We start from the raw sequence: 21,079 nt of genomic DNA, 5'->3' as shown, positions 1-21,079 counted from the left end.
AAGGGAGCCTACAACGCACAGTGAAATTATGAATTTGTGTTCTCAATAAGGCTACTGCATGAATTCATTCTGGTGTTGGGAGGAAGAAAGTAGGTATGGATAATGTTTCTCTACAAGCTTATCTCTGGTCTAGTGAGGAACAACTTTAAATCAAAGGCTTGTGCAAAAAGCAGCTAGTTCCTTTGTCCTGGGTGCACGTAGAAGATGACAAAATACAAGGATGCGATTTAGGTCACAGCTTTATTTACTCATCAGAGAGCCATCTAGACATAACTTTCATCAGCCCTTAATGATTTCCACTTGGTAGAGAACTGCCACCACCAGACTGCATCTCCTAATCACAGCTGGGCTCTAGACCACAAATTTATCTCCTTATATGAGTTTTGAATTGGTTAGAGAAAGGCCATAGTGACCTAGGAAGCTAGATCTGTGCCCATGTTTCTTCAGGGAATGATTCCCTTATTTTGAAGTTATGTTGGAGTTTGGTTTATTAGGAGGTGAGACTACTCTCACTTCTCTACCCCATCAACCTTTCTGCTCTGGATATCTGCCTTCCATTTGTGACAGCAATTAGCTTTACAATCTTCCTCCCCCTCACTTACCATCAATTATATTATTCAAAATATAATCCCTGGAGAAGTGTTCCACAGTCCTGGAGAAAGGCTTGAATACCATATTTACTTTTGCAATATTTCCCTTTGCAATTGAGTCAATTTCTGCCTGTGTCAGTATAAGGGAGCTTAACAATCCCCCTACCAAGTCCTTTTACACCATTTCAGAACCATTTTTATTTCACTTCCAAGACTGTGTTCTCAATCTGCTTTAGTTCTCTTCAGCTCCTCCCATGATACACCAAATCATTTTGCTCCACAGCAATTTCAGGTAGTTGTTTCCAGGCTGCCAGACAAGACATCTGTTTTTGGAGATATCTGCTGAAATTTTGGAGTGGAGGATCTCATAAAGTCTAATAAAGCAGGTCTCTCAGAGGTCCCTGAGGCAGCAGTTTTTCAGTTTCAGCAATACCTCCAAATTTTAACACCACAATGTAATGTCTTTAGGCTGAAAATTATAGCTCATTCATACTTGTTTTCAGTTCTTGAATGTCAAGGATCTCTTTGCTGCGCCTGCCAATCCCTGTATAGTTTTTGGATGGGAGTCTTCTAACTTAGCCACACTGAAATGTGCCCACCTTAGGTCCTTAATGATTTGTCATAGTCAGCTTGAATCTCAGAGCTTTAAATGAAATAAGGGGTAGGTGTTTTCAGACTGTCACACCCACACTAGCTATGAGATAGATCTATGGTTTACCCAGGCATAAATGTATCCATTAGCTGTCACTGTGAGTTTTTCTAGTTTTCTGGGCTTTCATATTAAATTAGAAGTTTTCACTTCTCACGCTCTCTTCACGCAAACAAAAGATTTTTTTGTAAACGCTGTCATTGTTTTGCATGCGTCTTGATGAGACAAGCGTGTTGATTGACAGTCCTTTTGACCAATGGGGTTGAGAGGTGGGAATTCCACCTTCCAATCCACAGTCACCTTTCTACAAGTATATAATGAAATGAAATAAACAAATCAGGGCTTTTTGACCCCTGCTCTGAGCTTTACAAAGTTCCAAGTGTCCGTGTAGTCATTTCAGCATGGCAACAGTGACAATTAGCTATGCCTGAAGTAGTAAATATATTGATCTGTGGCCTATTTTCTAGTCTTTCTGGCCCTAGAATAAACAACACAGTGCAATTTGCACCCACCCATTCACTCCCTTCCCTCGCAGTGGTCTCTTGGGATCAATGCCAAGCCTGTGCTGGTTCCTCAGAGATTTTCAGGGCATGCTGAAATGGTTTCAGGTCATGGTGAGAAACCAGTAGAGTGAGGCAAGGTCTCCATATTATTTACTACTACAGACATAGTCACCTTTTTTTTCCCCTTTGTACTTGTTGATATGCATCCTAATTTCCGCTGTAGTCACTCTCCAGGCACTGTGCCACAGGATGTGGAAGAAATTACAAGACAAAATGGTAGGGCTATTCTTTTTTAACAGACCATCCTCACTGCTGCTGTGTCTAGTGCCTTCCAACAATGCCTTAAGTGACATGGTTACACATCTTTCACCAGAACCTATGGCTGTACTTCATTGTTTCCCTTGCTCTCTCCTTAGGAAGGAAATGGTATAGGCATTCAGTATAGTGGTTTGTTTTCGGTGGCTGATGGTGGTGGTGTGTGCTTGAACTAGAAAAGGCTGTGCTGAAGAAGTCTGTCTTTCAGATCAAGATTGATGTTTATTAAGACATTAGATCTCGGTGTCATTGGCAATGATCTTGGATCGGTCACCTGAAAAGGCTTTGGGTAGATTTACACAGCTAGTTGTAATGTATCCTGTAATCCCCTGGGTTTAGCTATGCCTGACTAACCAGGCACGTCATGAAATGCCAGATCTAACCAGGACTTCCTGATTGCATCAAGGCAATATGGCATTTTCCAGATATATCAGCAGGCCTGGGCGTTTCCCAGAAACCCAGACCATTTTGTTTCATCTGTATAATGATAGAAGTCTGCACCACTTGTACTTGAGAGCATAGGGGTGATGAGAGGAAGAAAAAATATCCCTCAAGAAGATGTTTGTGTGTTCTTGCCAGAAAATCCACCAAGCATGTGGCAACAGGTGTGGTAGGGAGCAGGCTGGGGAGGGTGTCCAGGGATACTGCTCGTCAGAGCCCAGCAGGGGCTGAGCACCTCTGTGCCATATGGTACTGCAGTCAGTAAAGTAAACACCTGCTTGTCACACATGAATAAATGCCATTGCTCACTATTTCTGCGGAGCAGCGCTGTTACTCCCACTCTTTCTGCCACAGAACCAGATGATTATTCATGTTATGAACTAAAATCTCTGGGCAGTTTGAAGATAAGGACTTGTAATTCTATTCCCTCCTAAATGAGGCCTGAGCCAAAGCCTACTGAGTTTGTTTAACTGATGGAAGAGATGTTAAAATTCTGCTGGATTAGATCACATTCTGTAAAAAGTAAAGTGGTAAAATTAGTACCAAAACCCATAAACTTTTATATGGGGTTTAAGTAGTGTGCAACTGAAAAGCAAAATATGTCATTTGGGCTCTGCCCACAGGACTATACATACTGTGGACTGTGATCTTTTGCTGTAATCATTGCAAATATAGGTTTGCATTCATTGTAGATATCCTAATTTTTTGACAGGATACTTCAGACTACATTGCATATGTAGCTAAGGATCCTGTTAATCGTAGAGGTAAGTTGGAAATATATTTTTGATGTCTGTTTTTCCTTTGAGAAACACTAATTATTCATAGTTTAGGTCAGATTCCACTCCCATCCCCCACTTCCCCCTCTGAAAAATATAAATGTAGAATGTAGCCCAACCAAAGGATTGCTTTTGAGAGAGCCATGGAAAGATTGTGTAGCAATAAGAAGCAGCAGTTTGTTTCTCAAACTTGGAATAAATAGGTTTTGCCACTAGTTCATACCCAAATATCACTTTGATTCTCTTCATGTCTTAAATCAAACACTCGCCTTACTTGGCTATGTGAGCTTCTAGGCAACAGCCAAGCCTTACCTACACCCAATCACTGTGCAAGAGCTAAGCAATCTTCTGATTAAGTCATCTGATGAGGCAGCTGAATCTGTTAGAGCTTCCCAGTACATGCCTAACTCTTCCTGGCAGAATCAGATTCTTTATCAAATAGCTAGCTTGTGAGCCAGCTTGATGTAATTCTCTTTCTCAGTGAAGTTTTATTCAAGATTGTATTGCTTTAGGAGCAATCATTCAGGGACAGGAACCTGCTTGATTGTGTTCACTAGGTCTTAATGCAACATACAAAGTCTTTGGTAATGTACCTGACAGCCTATTTACTATTCATAGATCATAGAGAGAGAAGAACAGACTGGCTACAAAAAAAAAATGACATTAAGCACTTTCAACAAGATTTCTGCAGAATTTTAACTTTTAACTTTTAACTCCAACCCAAACTCAGCTGCCCACCTTACCATGAGCTCAACTAATCCAGTAGCTTCCATATGTGGTCGTCTTTAATGGTACCTGAAGGGTCTGCTGTGTCTATGTGCAGAGATGTTCAGACTTGAGAATATTAGCTCATAAATAATACCTGTACTAAGCATACTGATATGCTGAACATAAGCGAAATATCTAGAAATCTTAAAGGGAATGGGAGGTAGGGAGTGGTCCAGTTCTTTGCAATACTTGTTACGTTACAGCATCATGTGTCCCCTGTCAAGGAGGCTCCAGTGTCAGACTGTGGAATGCATGGTGCAGAGCTGCTCTCCAGCCCAACCAACTTTAGCAGTACCCTTCTGCTAAATCCAAGACTGATTTAGTTGGTCTGAGAGATCTCAATCAATGTAGGGACTAGCATTGTAGGCCAGATATTTGCTCTGTAGGGTTTGGAGGAGCCCTGTGCTCTGTTTTCTATCCCCATATGAGTGGATTTTATACACTATGTTCCTTCTGCACTATGTTCTTCCTGTACTATCTTACATTGAATGTGTTTATCCTTAGCTTCCTGTGACTGTTCCTTGTTGAGATAGGCTATCCTAGATTGAGGAGTCATCTGACCAGCTGATATTGTCATCTTTCTTTGGTGTATTCAGGTCAAGCATTCCAGCTGCAGTGCACATCCCCTGTCCTTCAGATGATTTCTGTACCTCCTTCCTTCATTTTCCTGTAGCTGTTTTAAAAAGGTATATGATATCTGCATAACAGGGGCTGCCACTACAGCAGAGAATGTACCTTCCTGTTTTTTCTTGCTTTTGTCCTCTTTGTCGGCAGGTTCCTCCTAAGCCCTTTTTGCTGCAGTGAAGCACTGTTAACTCACGGGGAAACTCTTTTACACTGTGATCTTTAAGCCTTCAGGATTATGACTTTCCTATGGGTGCTTTCCCCACATGTGCGTATACATTAATGGTTTGCAGATCAGTGACTTTGTATGTCACCTGTATTAAAGCACATTCTTCTAAAGGGTCTAATTTACCAAGGGACCTGATTCGCCCCCTTTCACCGCCACTTGCCGTTCTGTCATTCTTTCTATTGTCTGCAAATCACTTTAAAAGGGAATTTGTCTTTACATCTATATCTAGCAAAAATGTTGCTTCTGCTGTTACTGACACTACCCTACCAATACTGTAGTATAGCTTGCATATTAGACTAATTTCTTCCCAAGTATGGAAAAGCTGTTTTCATGCTTTGCATTCTGGATCTAGCAAGCTAAAGGCTGTCTATTTTCTGCTGTAACATTCACAAGAAATCATCTCTGTGTGAGCCAAACCTTCTCATCTTTTTACAAGAAGCATATCTCCTACCTGCTGAAAGTCCATTCACGTATCCAAGGAAACAGGTTACTCATTATGTCACCTACTGAAACTACTTAATGAGTCATGCTTCATTTTAGCTCCAGAAAGGTTTAGCAGTGTGCAATGTTACCTCTTTAAATTCACACTCTTGTTATAGAGTGCAAACATTTTAGCTTTGTTTGGCCTAACTAGTTTTGGTCCACGTTTTCAGAGATAAATATGCACCTTCCATGGGGGCTGATTGTTTGATGCCAATAGCAGTGTTGCACAGGGCGCAAAAAAGCAAATACCTTACTGCTAGTCAGGGATGTCTGCCTCTGTCTTTGGACACATGGACACACTGTTTTTGTATGCTGAATCCACTTTTGACATGCAGCTAGGGGCATTTTCCCTGGACAAGGCATTTCAGCTTGCTGGTTGGCACAGAAGATGCTCTACAGTGAGAAGAGAAATCCACGGTACCTGTTTGGCACAGTGACTGGTGCCATCTCGTGCTGAATGAGGTGCTGTTGCTGCTGCTGCTGAGGAAGAGACAGCAGACATTCCATACTTGTCCAACTGCAGGTTCTTGGCCCTTTATTCTGGCCTCTTCAGAAGTCTATCCAATATTTCAGCTTCTGAAAAAGTCATATTAAATCTACTTAGTATTCCTGTATTACTTCAGTTAAATGTCATGACCAACCCTTATTTGTGGGACACTGATATCCAATGCACTTGGTTCCAGTGAGTTGGACACTGGGCATGTACTGAAATGCAGTTTTCCAGCTGAAGAGTTTATATTCAGCTTATTAAAGCAGTCAGGGGTGAAAAAATCAGTAACTTTGAACAAGAATGCACTTTCCTGTGGCAGGACTTGGAAAAGAACCAGTTTGAAATCCAATCCAGGCTATAGCTAGTAGGCAATATGTTTGTCCAACTCTGAGCATGGAAAATTAACTCACCTGGGTTTCTCTGGATATTACAGAGATGTTGTTCATTGAGATCTTAGCTTCCACCTCTTTGTACCCATCTGTGCTCCTGCAATGTCGAGTGAGCTCTTCACAAGTTCACCTCTATGTGTTTTCATATATGATGAGACTTCCAAGCCATTCTCTGATTTAAAACCAGGACAGATTTGACTGCTTAGATAGCTGGTGAAGGTTTCTAGGTCTTCTATAGGAAGAGAGCTTGTGTTGCTAGCCTCCCCTTTACTGCCTCTATCACAGTGGGTTCAGAGAGGTTGCACATGGGGAAGTTCTAGAGTTAATCAGGTGGCTGGCTCTACACTCCTCAGCAGCCCCACAGTTTGCTGGGTGTGTGTCCATGCAAACAAGCAGGAAAAGGTGCCAACCTCTGTATTCCTGGAATAAGATCAGGGCTCATTATCTAGAAAGTATCTGTGAATACTGCTCCTCCCTCAAACTGTAATGAGGGAAAAGAGAGCAGCTTGTGAACTTGAGGTGATTAGACATAAAATGAAGTAATTAAACTGAGGAAAATAAAACTTTTTTTGTTATTATCATCTATTATTGTTTCTGTAATTTCAATTTAACACTTAGAATTCTTATATAATCTATTGCATTCAGGTAATAACAAGTGTAATTTTATGGGGTTTTTTCTGTTTGTGGACTTGTTAAAATTGTGGAACAGATTTGTGACCTTGTCTATTGCAGTTACATATCAGTGCAATTTTATGTAACCTTTAAACAGTTTGATTGACTGAAATTCCCTGTATCAAAATTGGGTTTCATTGAAATGCACATCACTAACAGGGCAACTAAGCTTGGCATGTAGGTGTTTTATCATAGGTCATTGCATCCCACCATGACAAAAAGAGTGATTTGCATGTGTCAATCTTTTTCATTTAGCTTGTCATATACTGGAATGCTGCGATGGCCTAGCCCAGGATGTCATCAGCACCATAGGGCAAGCATTTGAGCTTCGATTTAAGCAGTACTTGCAATGCCCCTCTAAGACACCTGCTTTTCCTGATAGGTGAGTACAATTGCAGAAGACAGCTAAAGGACTTTCTTTAGCTTTCAATTTACTTGATAAAGTGTGAGCAATGTTGCTGGAGACAGACAGGACTTGAATAATTTAAAAATATTTCTGCTGTATCAGTGAAACAGTGTTTACCTAACGAATATGAAAGAAGTACAATCCATTTAAAAGAATGGGCTAAGTATGGATTTCACAATGATCATGTGTTTTGTGCTGTAGTTAGTAGGCAGAGTTGGATGGCCAAGAATGGTTGTTATTTGTGGCATTTCCTCATTACTGTCACAGCAGCTGTGTCAGTTTAGATGGAGTAGGTCAGAGTGCTGGGCTTCCAAAATGACTAATGATGTTTCAGTATTTCTCATATTAGGATGATGTTTCTAGGAATATGCTGTATTGCAGGGAGGTTTGACTGCACTGATATCTGGAGGATACAAACTCTGTCTGTTGTATATGTTTGAAAGACTGGGATATAGCATTCTGTTTTCTTTAGAGACATGGATTGCTATGTGCTTACTAACATTACTGGAAACCCTAGTGAACTGGCACCCTCTGTAATCTCTTATATCAGAATGAAAAAGGGTATATAGGGAACATAAAATGCTACTATTCTAATCTGGAAGCGTGCTGTACTCGACTTATATCTCTTGACTTTGTGAAGTTCTTGCAGAATTACACTGGTGATGGAGCAGTCATCATTAAAGACAAAGATTTAGAGCCTGGTCAGTAAATCAAGTCATAATATTTCAAGTGCTATTTTAAGGTTAGATAAAGTTGTTTGATAATGCAGTTTATAATGGTCTTTAAAGCCAAGTTTAAACATACTCTACTCAGCATAGATAATTTGGTCCATTGCAAAGGAGGTTTATGTCAGTTTGTCTAAACAGAGAAGATCTGCTGCATCATTGCTTCCTAACTTGCAGTGGTAGCTGAAGTCTCCACACAATATACAGTAGTGATCCCCTGACAGGCAGCCTTAACCAGCTGAAAGTATTTGTACATGCTTTACAAGCAAGAGGGAAAATAAAGCACTCTCTTCCTTACAGGATGCAGAGTTTTGAGGACCCATGGACGGAGGAAGACAACGAGGCAACAGAACATCACTATTACAACAACATCCCAAATAAAATACCTCCCCCTGGCGGATTCTTTGATGCCAGGCTCAAAACAAGGCTTCCCACTGCTGCAGACACAGCTGAGGTCAATATAATTTCATTTCTACTCTCCTGCTGATTGATCCAAAATTTTTAAAAGACATGGTTTTATGAAGGATACCTTGGGACTGGTATAACTCACAGCCGTTCCTGTGGGCCAGTATCTGAATAGCCATTGCAGATCGAGGGGGCAACACATTAGGCAGGTTCAGAACAAATTAAAGAAGGTGAAATCCTCATGATATTAAAAGGTTCCTGGTTCGAGGAACAGAAATCCACTGGGGGCTGCTACATCTGCAGAGACCATATCTGCTTCAGAGAGTATCAAATAGTGCACATTAACTGAGAAAGATATAATGCAGAATCATTTAAAAAATCTAGTGCTATAATTACTAACGGTTCATCATGTTAGTGACTTGGCAGCAATTAGTATTCAGCCAGGTTCCTAGGCAGGTTTTCCACCTCATGTTGAACTTAGGTCAGCTTGAATATTTCTACCAGCACTCCTGTCAAAAGTTGGACTGCAGTATCAATGTAGCCCTTTAAGAGGTGTTTTCAGATTCAGCACAATTCTGCTAAATCCAGAGGGTCCTGTCAGTAGCCAACATCCTCCCCTCAGTGCTCAAATGCATCCTCTGGTGAGGATGTGAACTTTCAGCTCATGCTGTGGAGAGTGCTGGGGCAGTCTTCTGGTCCCATGTGTATTTCTGTGGAACACTTTTCCCAGTAACAGGTTGTCAAGACTTGCTATGTGAATACAGATTAAAGAAATAATGCATCATTTGGTGTCATGAGGGTCACTAAAAGCAGGAGGCAGGGAAGAACACATGAAGGACACTGGTAATATCTTACTCTTACAGAAATGTATTTGGGATATATATATTCTAACATTATGACTGATTGGAAAGGAAGAGTGAGGGTACACAAAATAAATCCAAGGAAACTGGCAGAGTCACTTGTAATGTGTCTGAGAATTTTAAAGACAATTGAAAATTTCCTTGCACATCTGTCCATTCTAGTCTGCATCAGGAGTGGGAGGAGAGCAAATTTATTATCAGAGCCATCACTTAGGAGAAAAACTCAATGAAGATTGGCATCACTGGCCTGTTAAACAAGGTGAGTTTTGCTACTTTCAGCTGTATATAGTACAGATGGTCTTGAAGGTCAAAGCATGTGAAAGCCTGATGCCTCAAAGTCTTCAGGAAATGAACTGATCTTGGTTGATAGGTTCCCTTTCTCTGAGTTGTAGTTTACTTGATGCTAGTGAAAAGCATTTATTAATTACCTCTGGATAAATTATTAAATGCACACCTTCATGAAATATTTTCTTCTGCAGAGCAGTTCATAAATAGAATTACCCAGACTTTCAGCTTTTCTTTATCTTAAACCCTCATGATATTTAAGGGTCTGCTGCATGATCTGTTGTGAAAATCTGACCCACTGGGGTATGCAAAATAGAATTCTCAAACCAAAAGCCTAAAGTAAGAAGTTTAATTCATAATATGAACCAATGCTCTCTACTCAACAAATAGTGAATATAGCAGAATGTTCCATTTGTTTTTGAATTTCAAGTAATTTCAAAACGCATGTAAAATTTCACCAAGCTTTATGTGATAACTTTACTGTGTTTCTGGAGATACTTTTGTTCAAATGCCAGAATATATTCTCTATTGTTAATCTGCACACATCTGAGGATTTTATACCTTCTCCTCCTCTAATGACTCCCCAACAGAATATAATTTTTGAAATTTGCAATATTTATTTACAAAGATTTCCTTTCCTCCTGGGAAATAGCCCCCACCATACCCTTATTGGAACACAGATCTGAATCTATTAATCAACACTTTTTCTACTATTGCAATATTGACTTTACATCTCCCTGTCCAGGAAGTTTTAAATCTGTGGTGATGTGGTGTGATGATAATTGGTCAACACTGCTCTGTCGAGTAAAAAAACAAAACAAAACAAGTCTTGAATTTTTTAGGCTCTCTGGATATTTGTAGTATGTCAGAAGAGAAATCAGAAGTAGCACCAACACCGGAGCTGCCAATATATGTAAATACCCAGCATATAAATAGAGAAGATCTATTGGCACTTCAGGCAGATGCTGAAAGTACCTTCAGTGGAACAGCAGAGGATGATGAAGCAACCAGCCCAGGAAAGGATCTGTTTGACATGAGTGAGTTCCCTTCCTATTCATTTCCTTTCTAACAAGCGACCAAACATGTTTATGCATTAGCTCTCTATTAAAAAATATATATTTTTTTAATTTTACAAATTTAGTCTTCCTGGTGTAATTATGGTGAATTTTAGTGTCTATTGTGGTTTCATATTGGACTGAACTAAAATAAGAGTGGCTGAAGACTTGGAGCTAGTCTGTATAATATCTGAGTTAAGGTTAGTTGCAGTCCATGTTATCCTTAACATCACAGGCAATTATGTCAGAAGAAAAATTTATGTGGAAGCTTGCCACACAGGAAAGTGAGGGAGGGTGAAGATGTGGATGGGTGGAGAATTGTCTTCAGCCTGTCCTGTGAGTATGTTACAAGGAAGTCAATGCATATGTGAAAAGTTTTGTGCCACAAGGAATATAGCATGGAAATTAAAGTACTGAATTATCACTTACTCTGGGTAGGCCTACTGTCCAATCTGTTCCAACTTCAAAGGCAGCCTTTCCTAAATCAGAATCATCACCATAGCTGAAAAACCACAGTTTAAGCATCAGCCATAGTTGGTATTTGTGTTACTAATACACACTGTTTTCAGCCTTGAGAAGATAGATAAAGTGAAGAAATAATGAAAACATTAGATGCACAAAAAAATTTCTTCGAGATTTTTTACTCTTCCTACCTCAAATAAATTGCTTATCTATGCTCTATTTTATTCAGTTCACATAGAAGGCAATGGACAAAGGGGTGTGTACCTACAAATTACTTGTAATATAAAGCATCTGCATTTCTGCTATCTTAGTACAGGAAAAAACCAAAACATTTTCCTGGCATGTTTTTGCTGAGATATGGCTCTATATCCACAGCTTAGTGTGATGTTCAGTTGAAAGAAAGGAGCAGGGAAGAAAGTTGGGAGAGTATCTATCTATGAATATAGATTTGAAATGAGAAATATCTGCTGTTTGAAATCAGGGATGCTAACTCTTATCAGCCACTGGAACATCAGAGAAAAGTAGTATTAGAAAATGTGCCAATTAGCCCTAAGTTAGTGGTTTGTCAAGCTAAACATATGTTGGACTTCATGCAGACTGTGGTATAGTGAAGATATTCATAAACTATGTTTAATAACTGGCTGAGGTATCAATAAGCTGTGCCAGCACAATATTTTTCCTATTTCTTTGACCTAAACTAGCCTCTCTGTGGCCCCATGCAAACAGGGCTTTGTACTCCTCGCATCTGAACAATCTATGTAAAGCTGGTATATCTCTTCACTCTGCCACTCTCCCAATGTCCTTTTGTAAGCCTAGGGGCACAGAGCAACATTTCTTTTTGGTATGTACTGGTGGGCCAGATGAAGGTCTTGCAAGAGCAAATAGCCTCCAAGAGGTCAGCATCTAGCATCTAGCAAAGCACCCTATGACATATTTGCTGTTTCTGTAAGGCTGTTGGGGTCCATAATGAAGCTTCTTTCCACTCAACTCTACAATTGCACTGAGTTCAGGACTTAGCTGAGGTTTAAAAGATGCTTACCCAAGGCTGATTTTAGCTAGGCAAATGATGTTAAATGTGTTAACCCGTGTCTGTTTATGTTCTCTTCCTAGATGGAGGCTAGGAGTAGGCTGAGTGGTGAGGTTGAATATTCCCTACTAGACGTAGCCTTGGGCTGGAGACTCAGTAATGGATAATTTTTAAATTAATAAGTTCTTTGAACAGAGACCAGATATGAGTATAATGACATTAGGTACCCCTATTATGCAATTTATTTGAAATTAAACTGTCTGACATACCTAGAAAGACTGAAGGAGAGATTTGCCTGGTACCAGATCATATAAATACAGCTGCTGACAATAGCCACTACTGAAATAAACCAGCACCTTTCAAAAGATCTTGCCAAGGTTCAGTCTGATTTTTATCAGTATTGTTCTGTGCATAACATGGATTTTAGACACATTACACTTCTCAGTCTTAATATATAAATCAGTAAATCTATTAGTATCTTCCCTCATTTTTTCATGAAGAGAAGTAGCTGTAATGTAAAAGAAATCCTGTTTCAAATTTCCAGAATACCACGTTTTTTGCTACATGATCTACTTCTGAATGGCCCTGCTCTTGTTTCTTTTTCCATAACCAGAACCATTTGAAGATGCTCTCAAGAATCAGATATCTGAGGCTATGTTGAAGAAATCCACCTCCATGGGATGCACCAGTCCTCCTCTATCCAGAGCAGCTGTCCAGACTGAAGTGGAAGAGCTGAGTACAGAGCCATGGTACCAAGGAGAGATGAGCAGGAAAGAAGCAGAACAGCTATTAAAGAAATGTGGAGATTTCCTTGTGAGGAAGAGTACCACAAATCCTGGCTCCTATGTGCTGACAGGCATGCACAAAGGACAAGCCAAGCATCTTCTTTTGGTGGACCCAGAAGGAACTGTAAGCACTGACTCCTCACTAATAGATGAAGTTTTTGACTCTACTAATTTTCTCTAAATGCCTTTAGTCTTTTTTACAGCTTATTCACATCTTATCATAAGCAACACCTCATGTCTCTGATGTGCCATCACATCCCAAATTCTCTTCCTGATGCCTAGCAGAAGACTTAGCACATGATTGCTGCACATTGCAGGGAGCCTTAGGGACCTGATTCCCAAGCAAGTTCACACTTTGACCAGTGCTGTGCAGTCTTGGTCAAATGTCGGTATTCTTGCTAAAGAAAGGAGGTTTGGCTAGCCTGCACGCTGGTGACTTCCACTTGGCATCTGTCACCTGAGATATGGACCAGGCCCTCTGTGTTTTCCTGCATGTATGCCCAGGAGAGAATTGGAGTAAACCTGTTCCATCTCTTAACTGCACAAAGATTCCCTCAGCTGATGAAGGCACCTTCCCTACAGGAGGATAGAAGGGATAAGGGAGCTCTAGTTCTCTGTCGCTGTCCTGTCCTGCTTCTGTGGAGGCATAAACTCTTCAGAGAGATTAAAATCATTGTCATGAATTTTATCCTTGGCTCCTGGTAGCTGCAAGTAGGCAACTCCTTTTCCTCTGTAAAAGACAACTGTAGATAACCAGCCCAAAGTAAGTGAGAAACTCCCATAAAGGAGTTGTCCTGTTGGCATCTGAGATGAGAAAGCTGTGAATTGTGTCAGGCCTGAAGAGTCTGTATTGCAGTAGAGAGGAGCGTCCATGGTACTTTTTGCAATTAATTACCTTTGCCACATGAGGCCAGTCAAAGAATGGTTTTGCACTTTTGAGGTGCCAGCCTAGTCCTGGGTTTGATGGATATACCAGCCCTGGGGAGTGGCTCTACACCTTTTGAGGGGCAGCCTCTCTTTGCTAAAATTTGTCAACAGTTTCGTGACAACAAGGTAGCCTAATTATCTTTTCCACATCAGCCCACAAACAACTGTTACAGGCTACTGCAAAGGAAACACTGCTGTGTGATGTGGCAAGTGCAGGAATGATGTGTCCCACTGGGAGCTTTGCTGCAGTGCTAACTGGCATGAATACTCAGGTCCTGTGCTGACTTCCAGGGCATTTTCTTCCTATACAGGTTGGAGAGCCCCCCCCACCTTTGCTGCAGTGCCTCTAGTGCATCTCTACTTTGCTGACCTCCTTGGTTTGGGACCTGCTTGTTATCTGCACCTAATCCCATCCCTCAGCCTGCTTGTATCGTCGTGGCCCAAATGGCTCCGAGCTGCCTTGCTCAGAAGGCACTGTTCCAGAACAATGATTTTCTGCAACTGTACTTAGTTACAGACAGCTGTGCTGTCTGTACGATTTGTGGGATCCTGACACAGCTTCTGAGCAGCCCTATTTGCAACTTGTCAAAGTGGAGGGTCATCAATAAAATGCCGGTGTGTAGCCAGCCGCCGCAGTGTGCCAGTGGCTGGGGTTTCATCCCACATGGTCTCGGCGGGATTGTTCTTGAAGACTGACTCATACAAACATTGTCTGAAAATTAATTTTGCATACAGCACCCAGTGACACGTAACAGGTCTTAAGGGTGTGTTCTCAGAGCAGAGTTAACTGTCCAGTTGCTTCTGCTTTCATCCAGCTAACAAAAATGTAAAAAAAAAGAAAAAGAGATCTCTTGTTCAGATAATGGATGCTTAAAGTGGAAGACTGCAGGATTTTTCTAGATTTAGAGTTAGATCTCTGGTGATGGTAGAGTGTCTAACTTATGGTAAGAATATGTCAGAATACAGACAAGTAAAGTTCTTTTTTAAAGATACCTTTTCATTTTGAGAATATCGTTTTACTTTAGAGAAAGTGACACTTCAAAGCAGAATGTTTCAGAAATTGGGAGAGCCTTTTGGTTTCCTTCAGTGTCATAACTACATGTAGACTGACCAGAAAGCATCATATGCCATATTTACTTCCTTGTTTTTTTGGGTTTTTTTGGTTTTTTTGTTTGTTTGTTTGTTTTGTGGTGTTGTGTGGGGTTTTTTTTGGTTTTGTTTTGGGTTTTTTGTTTGTTTTGTTTTGTTGTTTTGTTTTTGTTTTGTTTTTTTTTTTTGTTGTTGTTGTTTGTTTTTGGTTTTGTTTTTGTTTTGTTTTGTTTTGTTTTTGGTGTTTTTGGTGTTTTTTGTTTTTACCCTGTGACATGCTGTGTTAAGCTCTAGCAAATTTTACAGAATTTAAGGTTGAAACTGAATTATTTCAGGAGAGGTGTCCACCACAGCATAAGAGGACTTCTGAATGTTTTAACGCAAGTTGTTCTCTCTTCCTGAGAATAGTTCAAGGAGAGCAGATGACATTCCTTACTCAGAACAGTGCTCACAGGCGTTTGCTTGAGGCACTGTAGAGCCATCCCAATAAAAGTTTTAGTGCAACATGATGTTTGCTTGAGGTGGATCCATGCTCTGCCTGTAGCAGCTGTATGCCTTACTCATTTGAAACAGAGGAAGGAAATGTTTTGTGAGCATGTGGCTAAAGAATTAAAGATTGCTTTGTATGATTAGTTTTTGGCTGCTGACAATTTTGACTGTTTTCTCCTGCAATACCAGTTTTCTCCTATCTCAGATGGAATATTGTATACCAGCAGGATGCTGCTACAGAGGGCTGGTATATAGGCTAGAAAAATTATTTTTCCTGCCCTGAAGTGTTTCAGTTCCAATGGCACAGGATATATTGGGCAGCATAGGGCAAACCCAAGCTAAGCACTTACAGTGCCTTGATCTGTTTCTAGGAACGGAATTTTTGAGTAATGGAAGAAGAAGATCTTAAGAAAAGTACAAAAAATGCTGAGGTGCACAAAGAATCTGGTTTCTGGCATATCTGGCATGATGGCTCTTTCTAATTAGAAAGGTGCAAACACTTCAAAGAAGTAGGTGGACCTTTGAAGAAGAAAAATTGGTCTAAAAATCTGGCTTACAGTGAAAGAAAATCACAAACAGAGGTTTTCAAGCAGACTTATTCAGAAAGAGTAATAAGAGTAGGCTGGTCCATGGGATTCATGCAAAATATCTATTTGTTGAAAATAGGGAGAGTAGAGAGAAAACAGAAGCCACACTGTATTAAGTGCCAAATTTCCACCAATTTTGGTGGAAGAAGTATCAATTTCTAAGATATGTTTTTATCATTTTATTCTTAGACAATTTTAGTGTGAAGTTAAAGAGAAAAGTACCTTACTCTTTAATCTATCTTCTTGCATCCTTTTTTTTGAAGGTTCGTACAAAAGATCGTGTCTTTGACAGCATAAGTCATCTCATCAACTATCACCTTGAGAATAATTTGCCTATAGTTTCTTCAGTAAGTGAACTCTGCCTGCAACAGCCTGCTGAAAGAAAACACTGACTCCAGATAACTCATTTAGTTATTGTAACTTGCGAGCTGTAATTGGTAGAAATTGCAGATCTGAAAAAAAAATGTACATTAAAAAAAAAAATTCACATACATTTCACAAGTATGTTTTATTTAAGTTTAAGAAGCCCCATTTCATATGGTACTCTTGAACATTTTTAATGCTTCATGACAGTGTGACATGAAATCACAGCAAAAGGCTTTCTTAAAAGTAATTTCAACAAAATTATTCAGATTCTCTAATGTGAATGTTGATAGTGTATATACACATTATATATAAAAATAGTTATATATTTATATTTTTCAAGTCAGTCTGTTGACAGTATAAAACAATCTTCTGTGCCATGTGTTTTTACCAAAAGAAAAATGATAAGTGTGATTGTTCAGATAAAAAATAGAATTCAGCAGTCTCAATTTGTTGAGAAATTTAATATTACAACTCTTATTTCTGATTTTGCCTAAGAAGCACAACTATGGGGATCACAGATGGATTATGCTAGTTAACCATGGAAGAAATCTGAATTCAGTAACTAGTATTCCAACTCAGAAGTTTAGCATAAAATGTTTTTTAAAAGCATTATTCAGTGTTACTGATATCAAAAGAATTTTATCTTTCTGACGTCAAGTTTGAATTCTTATATGATGCTATTCAAAACATTTGTATCTTACTTTAGCAATGATTTGGTGTGATCTCTATGTGTATGAGGTGTGTGCTCTAATTTTTCTAATGATATTGTAACTGTGTACTGTAACTTCAATTTATTAATTTCAGTGCTAAGGTTATAAGTAGTTCTCTGCTTATGGTGAAGATCTAGGTGTCCTTGAACTAAGAGTCTCAAATGAGATGTTGCATACTGATTAGACAAGTTCAAATAACTTGTGTTTAATAGGCCTAATACAAGATGTACATGACTGTTCAAAGACATATCTGAAAAATCTTTTCTTCTTATAAGCAGTGAAAACTATCTGAACTCAGTGGTCAGTTTTGCAAACGATGTCACTTGCATTTACTTGCCAAAGCAAAACTTCATTTTGGCCTTCAGCAAGTGATAGATATTGGAAATGTACTGTTTTTCTCTAAGTATAGACTTTAAAAAATACACATAAATAAAGACACATTTCTGGCAGAAATGCCTTTGACTTTTGGTACGGGGAAATGCTTTAAGGGATGTTTGTACTGTTCACATTTAAACATTATATAAAGTTATTTTCCCATTCTATGAATCTTATTATGAGTCAAATTCAATAGACACAGTTCCTGTAAATTCAATGCCTGTGCCAGAGTAAAGATTTAGCCTTCAGCAATCCGAGGTCTTCTCTAGCACCAGTCTCTCAAATCAAATCTTCAGATTTGATTCATAAAAACTCAGCAGGGTAAGTCTGGGTTAAGTACCTGCCTACCCTGCAGTATACTTAAAGTTACATTTGGTTCTGAGAAGTTGCTAAGTTTAAAAATTTGTCAAACCATAATCAAACTGACTGAAGAATTCACTTAGAATATATTTAGGCAAGCCTATCATGTTCAAATTCTGAAATAACTTTCTTGTACCTTCTGCTTTTAAATATGGTGAAGTTGCAACTTGAAAGTTTGACTTTGAGTAGTCTCAAAACTGAAAATTATTGAGACATGTAAGACTAATCATGTAACCTGCACCTATGTAAAAATACACTTGATTCTGTAATTAGGACATCAAGAAGCTAAATTAAGACATTAGTGAACCAAACGCTTGTGATTAATTTTACTAAAGATAGCTAGTATTTGATATTTCTAGGTCTGAATGGGAGCTGAGAGCAAAGGAGAGCAATTAGATGCTGAATTCAACGCAAATCAGAATAGCATTGATTTTAGTGGAATTCTTAAAATTTTATTTTTCTAGATTGGGAGTGGCAAGGAAATAGAAATAGATCTTATGTTGCAAAGTAGTATCCACCAAAATGAGTTTGAGAGTCTCAAAAAATCACTTTATTTATCCATGTCTCACCATATTCCAGTTTAAATTAACTCAGCTGCCACTTTTTTTCATATATAATGCTTGTTATTACATGCTCTAACCTTCCTGTAGCCATGTTCTGGAAAGTTTTCACTGTAATATCATTACCTATAAGAGGAAGTGTCTTTTTTCTTTGAATATTACTTATCATTTTAGTAAAAGACTGCTGCATACCCCACTTAGGTGTCTTCAAAAAGCCCACATGCTTCCTATGTCCATTTTGGATTCCTAAATATCCTGGAAAAATGTGACAAGATTTGAGTGTATGAATTAAAGACACTAAACATACACTGAAATACATACCTTAATTTTTTTACCACTGTCCTAGCTGTAGCTTTAATAATTTAGCAGCTACTTAGCTGCATGTTTTGGAAATTAAAGTTAGTGTCAAGGAGACACGAAATGAAACTGCTTGACAGAAATACTAAATTTCCTGGACTGTATTTCACAAACTGTGCCTCCAGGGAAATGTGTCTATTTTTGAGCTGCTCTGTCAGCACAGCCAGTTTGCTCAGCTCAGCATATCCACTGATGATGCAAAGGTTACATACATCTTGTGTGGATGCAGTGTGGTGCGAGATGGCAACAGCACCTTTGCACTGCCACAGTGCCCCGCTGACACGAGGGGCCAGCAGATCCCATCTGGCCACACAGGAGGATACAGAGGCTTTTCCACATCACTGGGAGCCACACAGTCTCAAAACTGGACAGAAGGGAAGAGCATGTGTTCCACTCAGCACTACATTTGTGGATCCTGACATGATTTTTGTCCCTGTCAGTCTGGAAGATTTGTCTTTCCCCTTTATGAAAAGGCAAAATAAACTGTAAAGCTATTTGGATAGGCAGTGCCAAACCAGTTGTCATTAGGCCAATTTTAAACTGATTTCAACAAGAACTAATTGAACCTGCTAGAGAGGCTGGGCTCACTTCTGTGAGCAGCAAACACTGCCACCAATTTAAGAGATGTAAAAGTAATAAGGTAGATTTAAATGCTGAGAAGTTAGCTGAACACCTAACAAGTGACAGCATAATAATGAGATTCTTTTAATGTTCACCTTTGGTTTGGAATTCCTCATATTTTTATTGGTTTTTTATGCAATCTCAAGGACTAGACACTTGCTTGTGGTATTTCAGTACCATGACTTCAAGAAATGGGATTTTGGTGAAAGAAAAAAATGTATAGACTCAATAGAAATCACTGAGATTAGGTGATATGATAGTACTTTTTGATGTTTTTCCAACAAATAGCTGAGAAGTCAGAACTGGAACTCTAAATATCCTGCAAGAGTGTCTACATTGGTTTTGACTCCTATCTGATTAACAGTTTTGATTTCAGTTGTATTGCAACTATAGGAACTACTGACTATGAAAACACATTCAAGACCTTTAAACAAAGAACATTTATATGTGAACCAGATGATTCTGATTACTTTTTATTGCAGAGCTAGACTAATTATTAAGTTAATAAAATTCACCCAATGTTGCCGGCAGTGATAGGCTGGACATCTAGATACTATAATGGTCTCATACTTTCAATTATTTCAGATACTTCAGAAGCAATAAAACCTGAAAATATGGTTTGAAAACTGAATTACTTTCTCACAAATGGGAGTTTGCTCAGAGTGAGGAATTGCAGCTTCCCTTTCCTTAATGTAAGAAGAGAATGTTAAAACTATCTGGCCAGTCACCATATGAGAAAATGCAATCTCCATGGCTTGATGCCTGCCTTTTTGCCCAGTTACACAGTTATTTCACTTCATTTCCTACAGGGTTCACCATGGGAGGTAACATGCCAAAACCTGTCTGCCAGACATTCAGTAAAAGCTTGAACAAAGGTCCTCAGACCAAGACTTCGGTGCAAAGTGTGCACTGTCATTGGAACAAAATGTTTAACAGTCTGGTAAATATCACCTGCCAGCACTAAATTTTCTATAGCCTGTATTCATACTTTTTCCATATTGTGGAATAATATACTCACATTTTTTATCACCATGGTTCCTATCCATCACGTGCAGTAAGATGAGGAGAATTTAAATAAAAATTAAACTGTAGTGTGGTTGCTGCTGGGCACATCAATGCCAGATGCCTGCTATAATGTATTAATAATAGAATTAATGCATATTTAAGCATTTGTCAGTAGATTTGATAACCATCAAAGTTTTGCAGTTATCAGAGAGATATTTGGAACTTGTAAATATTCTGAAAAAAGCTTACAAATCCTGCTTGCAAAACTCTTCTTTCGTTTCCAATGCCTATCCAAAGTAAGTGGTAGAACCAAGAATTCATACTAAGTAAACCAGAATCCATATTTGCATAAATGAGGTCTAAACTGAAGTACGAGACATACTTCCCTTTTTATCTGCCTGACAATTTCAAAATATGTCTGCATAAAGTCTAAATTCAGACATACCTTAGTGTACTGTCAAAATCACTTTGACTTACATGGTCTGTTTTGCCCAAGCTGAGGTTTGGATTCTTCACACACCCATGTGTGTTCCAAGCTGTCAAAATGTGGGTGAATGTCCACTTAATGCTCTGTGATCAGCTGGACTTTACTCACTTGCATACAGTGTCTGTGGACCTTGGTCATATCTGCATTGGATGCAGCTGGAATGAGGGCAGGCCCGTGGAAAAAATAACACGGACATACCATTCGCCT

The 21,079-nt window shown here is 39.1% G+C and overlaps 1 protein-coding gene across 1 annotated transcript in view; it reads left to right on the top strand.

Annotated features, from left to right (window-relative positions):
* SHC3 (SHC adaptor protein 3) overlaps positions 1-16,529 on the top strand; it is an 86,664-nt gene extending 70,135 nt beyond the window's left edge. Inside the window, exons 7-13 of the mRNA XM_063423221.1 lie at positions 3,211-3,262; positions 7,185-7,311; positions 8,361-8,514; positions 9,488-9,584; positions 10,453-10,647; positions 12,768-13,063; positions 16,295-16,529. Of these exons, the coding sequence (XP_063279291.1) occupies positions 3,211-3,262; positions 7,185-7,311; positions 8,361-8,514; positions 9,488-9,584; positions 10,453-10,647; positions 12,768-13,063; positions 16,295-16,423 (1,050 nt within the window). The 3' untranslated portion in view covers positions 16,424-16,529. The remainder of the gene's footprint in view (positions 1-3,210; positions 3,263-7,184; positions 7,312-8,360; positions 8,515-9,487; positions 9,585-10,452; positions 10,648-12,767; positions 13,064-16,294) is intronic.
* Positions 16,530-21,079: the final 4,550 nt, after the last annotated feature.

This window comes from Prinia subflava, chromosome Z (assembly GCF_021018805.1).
Source record: "Prinia subflava isolate CZ2003 ecotype Zambia chromosome Z, Cam_Psub_1.2, whole genome shotgun sequence".
In the NCBI taxonomy this organism is placed as follows: domain Eukaryota; kingdom Metazoa; phylum Chordata; class Aves; order Passeriformes; family Cisticolidae; genus Prinia; species Prinia subflava.
Note: the sequence above shows the minus strand (reverse complement) of the source record. Positions and strands in the feature narration are given on the sequence as shown.